Source organism: Molothrus ater, chromosome 3 (genome assembly GCF_012460135.2).
Source record: "Molothrus ater isolate BHLD 08-10-18 breed brown headed cowbird chromosome 3, BPBGC_Mater_1.1, whole genome shotgun sequence".
NCBI classification, from domain to species: domain Eukaryota; kingdom Metazoa; phylum Chordata; class Aves; order Passeriformes; family Icteridae; genus Molothrus; species Molothrus ater.
In genome coordinates, this window is record NC_050480.2 from 2,178,362 (window position 1) to 2,194,550 (window position 16,189).

At 39.4% G+C, this 16,189-nt stretch overlaps 1 protein-coding gene across 7 annotated transcripts in view; it reads left to right on the plus strand.

Moving 5' to 3' along the window:
* USP34 (ubiquitin specific peptidase 34) overlaps positions 1 to 16,189 on the plus strand; it is a 119,027-nt gene that overhangs the window by 66,544 nt on the left and 36,294 nt on the right. For 6 of the 7 annotated variants that reach the window (XM_036379635.2, XM_036379628.2, XM_036379632.2 and 3 more), the window contains exons 31-42: positions 430 to 552; positions 669 to 752; positions 1,073 to 1,159; positions 2,839 to 3,039; positions 4,367 to 4,449; positions 5,964 to 6,004; positions 8,935 to 9,059; positions 10,200 to 10,352; positions 11,317 to 11,421; positions 11,909 to 11,964; positions 13,415 to 13,535; positions 14,979 to 15,162. In XM_036379635.2, coding sequence (XP_036235528.1) covers positions 430 to 552; positions 669 to 752; positions 1,073 to 1,159; positions 2,839 to 3,039; positions 4,367 to 4,449; positions 5,964 to 6,004; positions 8,935 to 9,059; positions 10,200 to 10,352; positions 11,317 to 11,421; positions 11,909 to 11,964; positions 13,415 to 13,535; positions 14,979 to 15,162 — 1,363 coding nt within the window. The remainder of the gene's footprint in view (positions 1 to 429; positions 553 to 668; positions 753 to 1,072; positions 1,160 to 2,838; positions 3,040 to 4,366; positions 4,450 to 5,963; positions 6,005 to 8,934; positions 9,060 to 10,199; positions 10,353 to 11,316; positions 11,422 to 11,908; positions 11,965 to 13,414; positions 13,536 to 14,978; positions 15,163 to 16,189) is intronic. The other variant, XM_036379629.2, reaches the window with a different exon arrangement.

Genomic DNA, 16,189 nt, shown 5'->3' on the forward strand with positions numbered 1-16,189 from the left:
TGGCTGTTGTGGTAGTGATTCTTCTGTACTCTATTCCCTCAGCTCATAGCATGGGTTGATTTCTACAGATAAAAATATTATTCTGCCTCTTTAAAAGTGGTTGAAATTGCATCCTAACAGATTGTAGATATTACAGCTTTTTATGCACACATGCATCAAAATGTTGGTGGCACTTACAGTGTGATGTTTGCTTTCCTCTAATGTAAAATTGTGTATTTCAGCATATAATAATGTTGCCTTTTCATTGTTCAGATTGTTAATCATGTATAGAAATCTGCTTGAAATTGTCTAATTTCAGGTAACAGAGGAAATTAATCCCCAAATAATCTGTGCGTGCCACCTGAAAAATCCTCTCCCTGAACTTTTAGATAGATCAGCATTACATATAATTGTATTAATGATTTTCTATCTTTTTTTTCATCTTTCAAGGGTAATGATGGCTTTAGCTGGAAGGACCTTCTGCGAATAAAAAGTGCCCATAAACTTTTGTATGCCCTGGAGATCATTGAAGCTCTGGGGAAGCCCAACAGGAGGATAAGACGGGAATCTACGGTAATTTCCTTGCACAGAATCTTCATTTTTCTCTGAACCAAAGCATAGATTGAGGATTTATTTTAGAATATTACAATTCTTGAGCTGCTTTTACAGTTAATTTTGTTTATCTTTAGGGAAGTTACAGTGATCTTTACCCAGACTCAGATGATTCAAGTGAAGATCAAATAGAAAACAGTAAAAACACCTGGAGCTGCAAGGTTTGTTTTTCCTACAGTATGCCATGATACCTAAGACAATTTTTCAAGAGAAATATAAAATAAAAACCCATTTAAAACATTATCTATCATAAAATCATTTCTCTCAAATTTAGGGATAACATTTGCAAGTTTTTCTGTGTTATCAGGCTTGTAAATTTGTGGTAGCCACGTACCATTATTTCATTTGTTTTCATAAAATATCCAGCTGAATAGTTTGTAATTTATTTATTCATTTGTAAAGCTTAGGTTGGTATCTAACTGATCTTAATGGTATTTCTGTATCTGCTTTTCCTCACATTGATTCCATCATATGCTTACAGTTTGTTGCTGCTGGAGGGCTCCAACAGTTACTGGAAATTTTCAATTCTGGAATCCTAGAGCCTAAGGAGCAGGAATCATGGACTGTGGTAGGTGTTCACTCTGCCTTTGTTTCCAGAGGAACATTCCTGATATTTGTAAGGACTTTTAATGCCTTGAGCCTTTGTTACAGTTATTTTTCTGTTGTGAAATGGATCCATTCTGTGATTGAAACCACCAGATTCTATGTAGTAGCATCTTTTTTTTTTGGATATTTTATATTCCTGGAAGAGCTTATTTTAAAAAAGAAAGTATACATATATTTCTGCTTTTTTATGTTTTAAAACCACCCTTCTTGGTTTTCTATGGATTTTGGGGAGGGTTGTCTGGTCTTAAAATTGTAGAACTTAAAATGGTAGCTCATGGAACCTTAGAGGGGAAAAAATCTGGGTTCCTTCCTCAGGAATGATTGCAACTACATTGGTGTTACTATAACAGATCATACTTCTTTAAAGAAACCAAAAGTAGCCAAACAAGAATGGAATATTTATTTATTTTTGCTATTTTTTCTGCTTATTTTAGGAAAGGTTGCTATTTGGAGAATTATTTATCACAGTCTATTAGTAGCAAATTATTTATCACAGTCTATTAGCAGTAATCTGTTAATTATCTTTCCCTTGTCTAAGAGGCCAAGAAATACCATTTTCCCTTGCTGTCAGTGAGACAATTAGCATAGTGGCTGTGGTGCTAATAAAGAACTTGTCAATAATGCACATGTTCTGTAAGAATGACTAATAATCACCTTTTTCATTATTATTCTATCATTAATTTGTGCTACATTCAAGTTACTTCTAGTTTTTTCTCCTTTATACCTTGCTGAGGTTTTCAGTTGCAAATTCCATCACAGGCATTGAATTATGTATAAAATCAATCCCTCAAAATTGAAGATTTCTCTTGTATTTGTGGGGTTCCCTGACAAAGGGAGGAATGATGAATCTGACTCCATGTTTTTAGAAGGCTAAATTATTATTTTATTATATTATATTAAAGAATACTAAACTATACTAAAGAATACAGAAAGGATACAGACAGAAGGCTAAAAGTTAATAATGAAAACTCGTGACTCCTTCCAGAGTCCCAACACAGCCTGACTGTGATTGGGCATTTGTCACGGACATATTTTATAAAAAATCCTTTTGCTAGCGAGGATTTTTCTCCTGAGAAGCTTAGAGGCCTCAGAGGCAAAGAAAACCAATAATTATCTGCTGCTGTGGAATGCAGCAGGTGCATCTGTGATTGGTGCATGTTGGTTGTTTCTAATCAATGGCCAATCACAGTCAGCTGGCTCGGACTCTCTCAGAGGCACCAGCTTCTGTTATCATTCCTTTCTCTTCCTTGCAAGTCTTCTGATGAAATCCTTTCTTCTGTTCTTTTAGTATAGTTTTAGTATATCATTTTCTTTTCATATAATATGTATTATAAAGAATAAACCAGCCTTCTGAAACATGGAGTCAGGATTCTCATCTCTTCCCTTGTCCTGGGAGCCCTGTGAACACCACCACAGTCATTAAGTCAAAACAATTCACATGAGCCCAATGAAACAACCACCTGTTGGACAAACAATCTCCAAACCACATTCCAAAGCAGCAAAACACAGGAGAAGCAAATGAGATAATATTGTTTTCCTTTTTCTCCGAGGCTTCTCAGCTTCCCGGGAGAAGAACCCTGGGCAAGGGAATTTCTCCAGAAAATATGACAGTGACAGATTTCTTTTCCTTCCCCTTCCCAGTGGCAGCTGGACTGTCTTGCTTGCTTGCTGAAGCTGATCTGCCAGTTTGCAGTGGACCCCTCAGATCTGGATCTGGCTTACCATGATGTCTTTGCCTGGTCTGGGGTAGCAGAGAGCCACAGGAAAAGGACGTGGCCGGGCAAGTCCAGGAAAACCACGAGTGACCACGTCAAGGGCCTTCATATCCCCAGGCTGACAGAGGTAGGAGACACACAGAGGTTCTAGGAGCTGTAGGAAACATCTCCTTTGCTAGAAGAGTAAATGTGAAGTCCTTATTTTAGTACTAAAATCACGGAGTGGAAAAGTTAGTGGTACTAATTGATCTCAGTAATATAACTGATCTCTTGCTTGTTCTCTAGAAAAGTGTTTGAATAGCTGTAAACCTGGCAACCAAAAGATGGGTTTTGGTGATTGATGAACACATTAATTGGGAATTCAGAATCCAGTGCTTTGTCCCTGTTTCTTAGATTTTGCTTCCTGAATTGATCAGTCCTTTTTTACAGTAGCATATTATTATTAACCTGTGTTTATAACATGAGCTGCCCTTGTCCTCGCTAAATCCATGTTGGATTCCTTTAGTAAACACTGAAATAACTTTATTAGGGATGTCTGAGGGAGTGTGAACTTACCTGCAGCTGTAAACCTTCCTGCCAGATTCCTGCATGCTGATTTCCTAAGGCAGGCTGAGCACATGGGGTATTTTGGCATCAGGGGAACATTCAGTGTAAATTGACTTTCTTGGGCACAGGACCAGCTGTGACTGCCAAAAAGTGCAAGTCTGAACTCTGAGCTGGAGCCAAACTTCCCCTTTGTTATACCTGGAAAGACCTGAACTATTCTATAAATATCAGCCTTTTTTGACAAAACAAATCCCTAAATCACCAGGGCTACAGGGAACTTAGCACATGTTATAAATTTTGAACATGTAAATGGTGCTGTTGCTTTCTCTAACTGGTTTTAAATTTTTAGTTGTCAATTGATTAGTAGTTTTGATTGCTGTGGATTTGATATTTAAGTATTTTAAGATTTTCTTCACACTTGCATTTTAAAATTCTGTGTAGCCTGTCAGATTGGCTCAAGATGAATATTTTAAGAGAGTGGTTAGTCAGTAAAATGTGTTGATCAGAGAGGTAGGCAAAATTTAAGTGCCCAACCTCATCCTCAGCCCTGTCTCCTCAAACCTAAGGTTTTTAAAAGGCTGTGAGTAGTTTATGCTTTAAGAAAATACCATGTTTTTACTAAAAGGATTGAATAAATGGTTGATTTTCCTATTCAGTTGAATTGTCTTCTTTAGAAAATGAAATTTTAGCATCTAGACCTAGTCAGTGAAACGTGGGATTTTAGCTCTGCTTTAATAAAGCCAGTAAATTGTTAACTGTGAAGATGCTGTGATTTGCCTTTGGCCCTTCCTCCTCTGCACAGGTGGGTTTATTTAGATTCACACAGTGTGTATAATTAAAAAACAGATCAAAAACTTGTTGTTATATTAACTTTTTTTTTTTTTTTCTTTCGACTTCAATTTTTAAAGGTGTTTCTTGTACTTGTCCAGGGAACCAGTTTGATTCAGCGACTTATGTCAGTTGCTTATACATATGACAACTTGGCACCTAGGTACAAATCTTCTTCTTTTTGTGATAAAGCTGATGAGTGTGCGCATTTCCATCGCTGCTTTCCTGCAGGACCCACCCCGGGGCTCTCCCAGCTCTGCTCCCTCTGCCAGCCACATCACACACTGAGCCCCAGAGGCTGGAGATTGCCTTTTCTTAGTCACCTCCTGCAGTGGCAGAGAGGAGAGGGGTGAGAACTCTGTGCTCAGGGTGGAAGGCATGGCTGTGTAAATGATAAATCACATCAATTCTCATGCCAGAATGTGGGAATGGTCCTCACTCGGGGTCACCAAATGTGGTGGTGTGCTCAGGGGTCCCAGGAGGAGGGAAGAGATGAGAATCCTGACTCCATGTTTCAGAAGGCTCTTTTATTATTTTATGATATATATTATATTAAAAGAAAATGATAGACTAAAACTATACTAAAAGAATAGAAGAAAGGATTTCATCAGAAGGCTTGAAAGGAATGGAATAATAAAATCTTGTGACTCTCAGAGAGTCTGAGCCAGCTGGACTGTGATTGGCCATTAATTAGAAACAACCACATGAGGCCAATCCCAGATGCACCTGTTGCACTCCACAGCAGCAGATAACCATTGCTTACATTTCATTTCTGAGGCCTCTCAGCTTCTCAGGAGAAAAAATCCAAACAAAAGGATTTTTCATAAAATATGTCAGTGCCACCAAAATCCCTTCTTTGTTTTCTCCAGAGCATTCTTAATTTCAAGGCAGCATAAAGGAGAAATTAAAATAAATTCACTTTCATGTTGCTTAGTTGTCTGTCAGTTTTGACTTATTTTTCCCACCCTGCTGATACTGAAGGCAAAATCTGACCTATTGGAGATTTTGGTCCTGTTGCCTTTTCATCCTGGGAAAAGCAATTCTGTGTAAGGCTGCATTGTGGCAGGCAGAGTGATGCTGGGGAGGTCAGGTTTTTGTAGAATTGATTCCAAGTGATGGATAGTTGCTTTACTATATTTTTAAAAGATTGTTAAGGGCATTCAGAACATTTCCAGTCTGCAAGTGTGCTTAACTTTCACCTCTAGTTGAGTTGCAGGAAAAATATTTAAGTATATATGCTATATTTTTGGTTTCATAACCTTTTATTGTAATTAATAAGAATGGAAGTAAATAAATAGAAACATTTAAAGTTTGGAAATGTTTATTCAGAGTGTGGTTCCTTTATGAAGAAAACTAGATTTCCTCTGTATGGGTCAGTTCTTAGCTCTGACATCTCTGGCTTGGATAAAATAAAGAAGGGGCTGTGGGTACTTCTCCTTGGCTTTTAATCTTGTAGTCAGTAAAGCTTTATGGGGGTGATTTGAAGGTTTCTATAGTTTTGTTATTGTTGCTAATTTTGAATACTGCAAGCAATGAATCCTTTTAAGATGAATTAAGATTTTCCAAGTGGTTACTTAAGAGTAACTGTGTTGTGAATTGTGTGTACTTGTATTTCTGAGTATAATCTGTTATGTGCTGTGTGATAAAATTCAAATTATTTTCTCTTCTTCCCATCAGGGTGTTGAAGGCTCAGTCTGATCACAGGTCAAGGCATGAAGGTCAGTGCTGCAAAACAGCTGTGTCAGGAGCTAGTAACAGGGATGGCAAATTGATAATAATTCATTATTTGGGTTTATTCCACCATTAGAAAGATGGAAAATCGTTTTACTCCAAGGAAATACCCCTGGTTTCTGAGTGAAATCCAGTCCAGGTTTTTTCCCCAGTCTGGATTTTCTGTGAAATCTGGTTCAGGTTTTTCCCTGAGCCGCTTCCCAGGAGAAATCCAGTCCAGTTTTCCTTCAGTCCTAATTCCAGGTGAAATCCGGGTCTGGGTTTTCCCATTTAAGCATTCCAGAGAATTCCTGTCTGGGTTTTTCCTGCTCCTTTTTCTGGCTGAAACCTCACTGAGATTTTCCCAATCCAATCCTCTTTCCAGGCTAAATCCCATCTGGATTTTCCCCCATTCCTGCTCCCACCCCTCATCCCCAAACTTCATTTAAGACCAGGAAGGGGGGAGATTCAGTTCTATTTTGGGAGTGAAGCTGGGGCAGTGGTTAGAAGCATCTTCTGCTCAGTGAGTTTTTCAGCTGCTTCCCTCTTGCCAAAACACTTCTTCTTGGGCTTCTGGCAGAAATTCTATGTGAGAATTTTCAGCTCAGGTTGCATCAATGAGGAGAACAGCAAATTGAGACAAATCCCATCCAGCACTTTATCCTGCATAAATAACCAATGGCACAGGTATGCAGGCAGGATCCTGTGGAAATGTAACACTTTGCAAAGAAGAAAATAGGAAATTCAGGTGGAAGTTAGGTAGAAGGTGAGGGGGCTACCAGGAATAAACTCTGATTGCACCTGAAAAATTAAAATTAGACCTTATTCCAAGAGCAGCTTTCTTTATTCTGCCATGAGGAAAAGCTTCATTGGCAAGACAGGTGGGGTCCTATTCCATAAAAAGCTGTTCTGGGCACCCCTGGACACATCTGTCATTGGGTGTTCAGGCCTTGTTTACAGGGAATAAATCCCAGTAGATATTGGCCCCAGAAATTGCTGCCATTCATTTGATGGGTCTGTGCTCGGGCTCCTGCTGCTGGCAGTCTCTCTCCTAAATAATCAAAGATGAAGAATGGTTTCTCTGTTGATAATTCCTTCAGAAAACGGGGTGTAGTCCTGGAAAGCATCCTGGCCTTTTTACCAGAGGAAAGGTGGCACTGGATGGAGTCTGAAGCACTGCAAAATTCTCATTCTAATTTCATTACAAAGGCACTACCTAAGAATTTCCAAAGTTGTTTGGGGCTGCAAGGTGATTGCAATGGAACTTTTGTTTGAGGCAACGCAAATGTAGCCACAGAAATGAGTACAAAACAGGAAATAAATGTGCAGATGTGATGCAAAGCACCAGCTCACAGCTCAAGAAGTAGAGATTTAGGAAAGGACTGTGCCCCTCACTGTTAATTTTAATCTAATTGGATGGTCATCATTAGTACAGTGGTCAGTATTTAATCAGCATATTGATAAAACTCCTGAGTTTTTTTGTATCCTAAGTGCCAGGAGAGGTTTTGTCTTGCCTGTTACTGAAATAAATGTCATTTTGGGTGTGCAGCCCTTCTGCCCAGGAAGCCTTTGCTGTGCTTACACCCTTTAGAACTGGCAGGTGCGATAAGTCAAAGGCAAATCAGAGTAAAAGGCTGCAATTCTGTCACTGTGCTCAGCCTTCAAGGGCAGCTCTGAATTTGGCTGCCTGCATTGGTCACCTGATGGCAGTGGCAGCAGTGTGGGATGATGAGAGTGATGTCCATGAAACAGGAAACCTTAAGGAACTGTGAGTAAGGGTCTCTTGGGAGCTGCACTCTCAAGTATCTGAAGAGCTGCAGCCAGTCTGTTCTCCTGCTGAAGCTCACAGTTTGGGTGCTGGAGTTACCTTGATAAATGGTGTGCAGTGCACAGCTAGGAGGGAAATAAGTGCTGGGTGTCAGGTGTAAGGAGCTAACAGATTTGTTAAGTGTATGTTTGACTCTAGACAGGCATGGCTTACAGTGGGGTTTGTCTCCTCCTGCAGTCACTCACTCACTGTTCCATGTGGGGTTTGTCTCCTCCTGCAGTCACTCACTGTTCCATGTGGGGTTTGTCTCCTCCTGCAGTCACTCACTCACTATTCCATGTGGGGTTTGTCTCCTCCTGCAGTCACTCACTGTTCCATGTGGGGTTTCTCTCTCCTGCAGTCACTCACTCACTGTTCCATGTGGGGTTTCTCTCTCCTGCAGTCACTCACTGTTCCATGTGGGGTTTCTCTCTCCTGCAGTCACTCACTCACTATTCCATGTGGGGTTTGTCTCTCCTGCAGTCACTCACTCACTATTCCATGTGGGGTTTCTCTCTCCTGCAGTCACTCACTCACTATTCCATGTGGGGTTTCTCTCTCCTGCAGTCACTCACTCACTGTTCCATGTGGGGTTTCTCTCTCCTGCAGTCACTCACTCACTGTTCCATGTGGGGTTTCTCTCTCCTGCAGTCACTCACTCACTGTTCCATGTGGGGTTTCTCTCTCCTGCAGTCACTCACTGTTCCATGTGGATTTCTCTCTCCTGCAGTCACTCACTCACTGTTCCATGTGGGGTTTGTCTCCTCCTGCAGTCACTCACTGTTCCATGTGGGGTTTCTCTCTCCTGCAGTCACTCACTCACTGTTCCATGTGGGGTTTCTCTCTCCTGCAGTCACTCACTCACTGTTCCATGTGGGGTTTCTCTCCTGCAGTCACTCACTGTTCCATGTGGGGTTTCTCTCTCCTGCAGTCACTCACTGTTCCATGTGGGGTTTCTCTCCTGCAGTCACTCACTATTCCATGTGGGGTTTCTCTCTCCTGCAGTCACTCACTCACTATTCCATGTGGGGTTTCTCTCTCCTGCAGTCACTCACTCACTGTTCCATGTGGGGTTTCTCTCTCCTGCAGTCACTCACTCACTATTCCATGTGGGGTTTCTCTCTCCTGCAGTCACTCACTATTCCATGTGGCTCTTGGTGAGCTGGGCTCACTGCTGCTCCTTGGTGAAATCCAGCCTGGCTGACAGTGACCATTTGCAAGACTGGCTCAAGAAACTCACCCTGCTTATTCCAGAGGTATGGAATGGGGAGCTTGGTGCATTCCTAATTAGTGTCATTACCTTTGGCTTGCCATTCAATCCAAGACTTGTGGTTTCTGCTCCAAGTGGCAGGATCTGCTTCAGTTCCTTGCAGTGCTGGGTGAGAAGTGATCATTGGAAGCTGGCTCTGTGCTCAGTGACAAACCAGGTTATAAACTCTCACCTTTCTCCTTGGCTTTTGTTTGAAGGTCATTTTTTCATTGCCATTCGTTGAAATTTCTGAGTAATTTGTTGAAATTTCTGGGTGATCCCACCTGACTTGAATTAACTGAAGTGTACTTCCCCCATTATGTTTTTTTACATTACTAGATTTATTTTTTTACTATTTATTTTTCTATAATTAGAATCACAAAATGAGGTGAATGAGAATTGATACCAAAATCTTTGTCACGACCAAAGATTGGTGATGACATTTTTTACTAAAGCTAGACCAAATTTTTACCAAAGCTAGACTGATTTTTTACTAAAGCTAGACTGAAGATGGTCTATAGGCTTAAATGGAATAAAGGCTTAAAAATTGCATCAGTTATATTCACAGTAGATTTTTTTTTTTATTTATTGGTGATTGCTTAAAGGTGCAAGGGGGACATGGTGTAATAATTCTTATCTGTTGTTTTATTACTCAAGCACAGAAAAATCTTACAGGCTGGCTCCATTTAAAATCCCTGGAAATGAGAGTGCAAACTTCCAAAGCTTGATTACAATGTGGATATTTTTATTAATAAAATGAAGAAGAAAATCGTTTTTCTAGAGAAATTAAATTAATTAGTACTTATGAAAGAGTAAGGGTAAATTCAGGATTCACGTAGATTTCCTTGATTTGCCTGATGTGATATTTTCTATTCTAGTCCCTGTAATCATTCCCATGGAAAATACATAACTTGAGACACAGGACACAAAGAAATGATCTTTTTAATTAGAGTAGTATAATTTGCATTTTTCTGTAAGCAGTTGAAATGCACATTATTTGTAATCCCTGCTTTAGAAGGACACATTCAACCCTGATAACCTCTTGGATATTATGAGAGGAATTTCTATACCTATGAAAGAAAAACATACAAAAGAAAAAATCTTCCAAAGAATGTGTGTAATGATGCAATTTCCTGATTTTTCCTAGACTGCAGTTCGCCACGAGTCCTGCAATGGTTTGTACAAATTGTCTCTCTCTGGCCTGGATGGGGGAGACTCCATCAACCGCTCCTTTCTGCTGCTGGCTGCATCAACCTTGCTAAAATTTCTCCCTGATGCTCAAGCTCTGAAACCAATTAGGGTAAGAATTTAAGAACTGACAAGACTTTCTCAAAGATGAATTTAAAATTCATATTAAAAAAGGAAAAATTTTAAAATCAATATAAAAAGTAAAAAAAAAAATTAAATTATTATTCAAAAGTAAAAAATTTAAAATTAATACTAAAAAGTAAAATATAAAAATATAAAAATTAATATAACATATAATAATTTAATACTATATATAAGATAACAAAATATTGGTTCATTGTTATTTTATGTTATGTTATATTATATATTGTTAAGGATTTAAGTCCATAACAATATATTATATATAATATAATATATTTTATAATATAATATAAACATATAAAATATAAAAACTAAACATGGTAGCACATTATTGTTGGGTCTGACATACTGTTTCAGATACACAGAGATATGAAGGCTTCTGGTTTAGATGTTTCCAGAAACTTTCCAAAAATGGTTAAACTGTGACACTGCAGTAATTTACAGCTTGGCTGTGCCTGGAGAAATGCAGCACAGCTTTTGGGAAGTGCTCTTGTTTTCAAATTTCAGTGTCCATGTACACAGGTTTTAAAAGAGTTAAATTAAAACAATCTACAGAAGATTTTTAAATATTTATCTGCTTTTTAGGAGAGTTTAAAATTAGAGATGTATTTACCAATTGAAATCAACCCACATTTTTCATGTTTTGTCCAGTCTAATCCTGAATGTTTTTGTGGTTTGCAGTGGGTGGGATGAACTCCACACTATTCTACAAATCTTTTACAGGTCTGGCAGATCATCCTGACAATTTTTCAAGGGAATTAATAAATATTGCAGAAGAAAAACAGAGCATACACTGTTACCATTGTGAAATACATTGTTCTTGTACTTACCTTAGAGGCTTGAAGAAAGTAATTCTCTTGTAACACAGTTACTGTGCCTTTTTAATAGAGTTATTTTGTGTTCTACTTCAGAACAAAAGCAATTTCTCTCCACAGATAGAGGATTATGAAGAGGAAGCTGTGCTGAGACCTGGTTGTAAGGAGTATTTTTGGCTGCTGTGCAAACTGATTGATAACATTCACGTCAAAGATGCGAGTCAGGTAGGTTTGCCTTGCATTCATACCAATGTTTATTGCTTTTAATTTGTGTCTTCAGACATTTGTTCTTAAGATTTGGTGGACTGTGAGGAGCTCTTGGATGTTTTCCATCTCCCAGTTTACTCTGTACTTAGTAGCTCTTGGAAGTTTCAGGTAGTGCCTCTGTAGAGTAAGAAAGGGGATTGTTATAACACACAAGGTGAACTTAGTTGAAAGTCACAGACATGAGAATAGTGTAATTATCTGTGATAATTACACTGTTGATAATTCCAGTGTGTTCCAAAGAGGAGCTAATCAAGTATTTGATTAAAGCTGAAAGAGTTAAATTCAGTTAACAGCCACTTAGCATAAATCAGAAAACTTACCTGAGAGCATGCCTGAAAATGAGTTTTAATTATCTCTGTTTTTCTGTGTGCAGTAATAACATTTCCTCCAAAAGAAGTCCATAATTCTTCCCCATTTGTGTTCCATTTTCTTTCTTTTCAATCAGACAACCCTACTTGATTTGGATGCTCTGGCCAGACACCTTGCTGACTGCATTAGGAGGTGAGCCTAACCCCCAGCAATGTCCCTTGTTGTTGGAGTGTGTTTTTTAGTTTGATTTGTGGTTTTGTAGTCTCTCTGTGTTTTTCTCCCCCTGTTTTTAGAGTGACACAGCCGTGCCTTTGTTATTTAATTGAGCCAGGTCGTTTATCTGTTTGTTACTCAGCTACTTCCTTGCCAGGTTTCAAACCCCCTTCCTTCCCCCCTATCTGTGGGAGCCCAGGACATCCCTCTGGCTGTCCAGGAGGGCCAGGACCCCTGCCAGGGGCTCAGAGACCCTGGCACAGAGCCCAGAACACCTGTGGGTTTGATTGTGACCCGTGGAGCAAATTACCAGCCTCACATGAAGATCAGCAAGCCACAACAGTTTAGGTAGAACTATAGTGAAGTTATCACAGGGTGAAAAGTAGATTTTAGGGTTTCTGGTATTCAGGGGATTCAGGGGGCACGATGGAGGGAACTGGGTGTGTCCAGCCTTTCTTCTTCTTCTTCTTCTTGGCCTCCATCTTCTGCTGTGATGTTGGCACTTGCAGATTGGTTTAGAGTAGAAGCTCACTGTCTAACATGGGTGATGGGTATTGGAGAGTAATTGCAAACATTGTACAGGTAGTTTTTAGTATAAAGACATAACCCCACCCCAGGGGCAGGCACAGTGCCTCTGTCTGTCCTGCTGGACAGACCTCAGCAGGGCAGGAGAAAATGTTTTATAGATAAGGAACAATAACCAGCCTTGAGAATGGGAACTGAAGAGCTCTGGCTCCTTCTTCAAGTGCTGGGCTGGGAAAAGAGACTTTCTAACTTTTGTCAGGGTCACTCTGACAAGCCAAAGATCCTGACACCCATCCAGTTGTTAACCCTTCCTATCCCAAGCTGTTCTCCTCCCTTGAAATCCTTCATTGGTTTATGCACCTTGTATTCCCCACCTTGTGTTCCACCCCCATTTCTCCTGATGGGTTGAAGATTGTACCCTCCCCTTTATGAGCCATTGTTTGCCATGTTCACTGGGTGCCTTGTCAGTGGGGCAGAGCTGTGACATCCCTTCTTGTGGTGGTGTTCACAGGGGTCTCAGGTTGAGGGGAGAGATGAGGATCTGACTCCATGTTTCAGAAGGCTTGATTTATTATTTAATGATATATATTATATTAAAACTATACTAAAGGAATAGAAGGAAGGATTTCATCAGAAGGCTGGCTAAGAATAGAAGAGGAATGATGATAAAGGCTTGTGACTGACCAGACAGTCCAAGCCAGCTGGGCTGTGATTGGCCATTAATTAGAAACAACCACACGAGACCAATCCCAGATGCACCTGTTGCATTCCACAGCAGCAGATAACCATTGCTTACAGTTTGTTCCTGAGGCCTCTCAGCTTCTCAGGAGAAAAAAATCCTAAAGGAAGGATTTTCCATAAAAGATGTGTGTGACACCTTCTCTGCCTGTGTGTGCATCTCCAGCAGGGAGATCCTGGACCACCAGGACGGGAACATCGAGGACGATGGGCTCACAGGGCTGCTGCGCCTCGCCACCAGCGTCATCAAGCACAAACCACCCTTCAAATTCTCCCGCGAGGGCCAGGTGAGCAGGACCCTGCAGCACCACTGAGACATCAAAACTGGGCCTTTTTCACCACATTTTGATTGCAGGGGTCAATATATGGAAGTTTGTCATATTTCTAGCCTTAGGATGATGGGCAAGCCCACACATATTCCTTTATTAACAAGCAGCACATACAGTTCCTTCCCTTTCTATGTAATTCCAGGGTAGATTCTTCCATCCCTGAAGTTTTATTTATTTTCATTTCTTGTCTTTAAATGTTTTTTTCTATTGATCAGCATTTACTGGTTGAAGTCCTTAACAACAGCTAATTTTGACCAGATCCTGGGCAGTCTGATCTAAAAGTAACAACCCCTGTGCAGTGGCAGAGATCTGTTACAAGATTATTACATTCCACCTCTAAGGTGCAAAAGTGCTGAAGCAGGGGAAGTTTGCTAAAAAACTATTTTATTTCTATTAAAACTATTTATCTGTATTAGCTATTTATTTCTATTAAAACTATTTTATTTCTATTAAAACTATTTATCTGTATTAGCTATTTATTTATATTAAAACTATTTTATTTCTATTAAAACTATTTATTTGTATTAGCTATTTATTTATATTAAAACTATTTTATTTCTATTAAAACTATTTATCTGTATTAGCTATTTATTTATATTAAAACTATTTTATTTCTATTAAAACTATCTGTATTAGCTATTTATTTATATTAAAACTATTTTATTTCTATTAAAACTATTTATTTTATCTTTAAGAACTGCATTGTCATAAAAAAGGCAAATTGTGTGTAAAAACAATTTTAGATTGATTTTTCTCTAGGCTCTACAGAACTTATTATTGGGCCTTTTCAGCTGAAAAGTAGGCCCTGGTGTCTAATGATGTTGTTTATATCTTGGCTGTTTATTCTGTTGTTATAAAACAGCCCTGAAGGTTTGATTGTCCAAATGTGACACTGCTGACAGCATTTGAACAGACTGCCTCTGTTGTTCTACTGGATAAGTGTATTTAACTTAGGGAGAGCTTGCAGATTAAATGAGAGTAAGAATTCAATTCACAGAATGCAGTGGTAGAGGAGGATGTGGAAATTAAAACAGAGGAATACAAAGGTCAGGTTTATGTAGCTTGAATGTATGGAAAGCTTAAGAAAAACTTGAGAAACTAGTCCTTAAAAGTTACTGAAAATCCATGTCTTGTTTGTCAGGTTATCAATCATAAAACCAGTCATATTTTGTGATTCTTTTCCAACTGGTATGTTCCTCTTTAGACTATAATGTGGTTACAGTGCACTTTATGCAGTATAAATTGTTGGAATTTGTGATTCAGAACTTGTATTCAGGTCAGAAAGTTCTGCATGATAGAGGTCCAGAAAGTCAACAGAATTTCCTAGAAAATTGTTGATGTATGGTTCATGTTTTAAGAATACATTCAGGCTGCTCAATGTGCCAATTTCATGTTTTCCAGGAGTTTCTGAGGGACATCTTCAACCTCCTGTTCTTGCTGCCCAGTCTGAAGGACAGACAGCAGCCCAAGTGCAAGTCCCACTCCTCCAGGGCTGCTGCCTATGACTTGCTGGTGGAAATGGTGAAAGGCTCAGTGGAAAACTACAGGCTGCTCCACAACTGGGTCATGGCTCAGCACATGCAGTGTAAGAACCTCTGGAGTGTTTGTGGCCGCTCACTCTGCTCTGGGAATTCACTTCCTAGCTCTGCTGTGTATTCCCTGTCACCTGGAGAGGTGGCACACACGTGTTGGCATCTTTTGCTCACCTACCAACGACATCCCATAATCATTTCCATATCACCTGTTGTTAAATATTACTATTTAGAGTGTGTGGTCCTGTTAAATGGCAGGTACACACAGGTAACACTGGATATTACATGTTTCACCCTCTTGTGCTGGATTTTAATTTCCCTTTTTCCTTTCTGACATGAACCATGGGATATTTATATATAAACCAAAGTGTGGAAACTACATGAAGGAATTGGAGTTCTGAGCAGCCCTGTGATGTTTTCAGAGCCTCTGGTATCATTGCAGTTGACTTCAGTCTGTACCCAGATATATGCATTTAGCAGTTTTGCTCTGCCTCTTGGCTTCCATGCTTCCTGCCTTTTGGAGCCACAGTTCCTGTGTATAATATGGAAATCAGCAACATTTCAAGCTAGTTAATATTTTATCTTTGGTTTGCAAATCCTCATTATGCACTTTTAGCTTTAGCTAGATTTCTTTCACATGCCCAGTTAAAATTTCTCTCACCTGAGGTTCTGTAATTTATTATAATGTGTGGAATTGATTTTAGTGCCTTACAATTCAGCGAGCAAAAGAGAAATCTGATCATAATAATGCTTTGTGTTCTATTCTCTTATGCCTGGGGCCTTCCAAGGTCTCCTGTGCTCAGAAGAAATATTATGAAGAATATATTTTATGAAAATATTGGATATTTATGTTTGCTATGAGCACGTTATCTGCTGCTGAGGGTGTCTCTATCTCTCCAGGGGCAATCATTTGTTTTTAACAATCAGTGTAATTCCTCTGTAACATTTCCCACAGTTGTTACTTTCTTTCAAACACTCTTCCCTAGATTGTTTGTTCATCCCAAGTTCTCCAGAGCCATCTGCTCTGTGCTCCTGCTCCATATCCAGCATTTCTCACTTGCATGAATGTTAATTTTATTA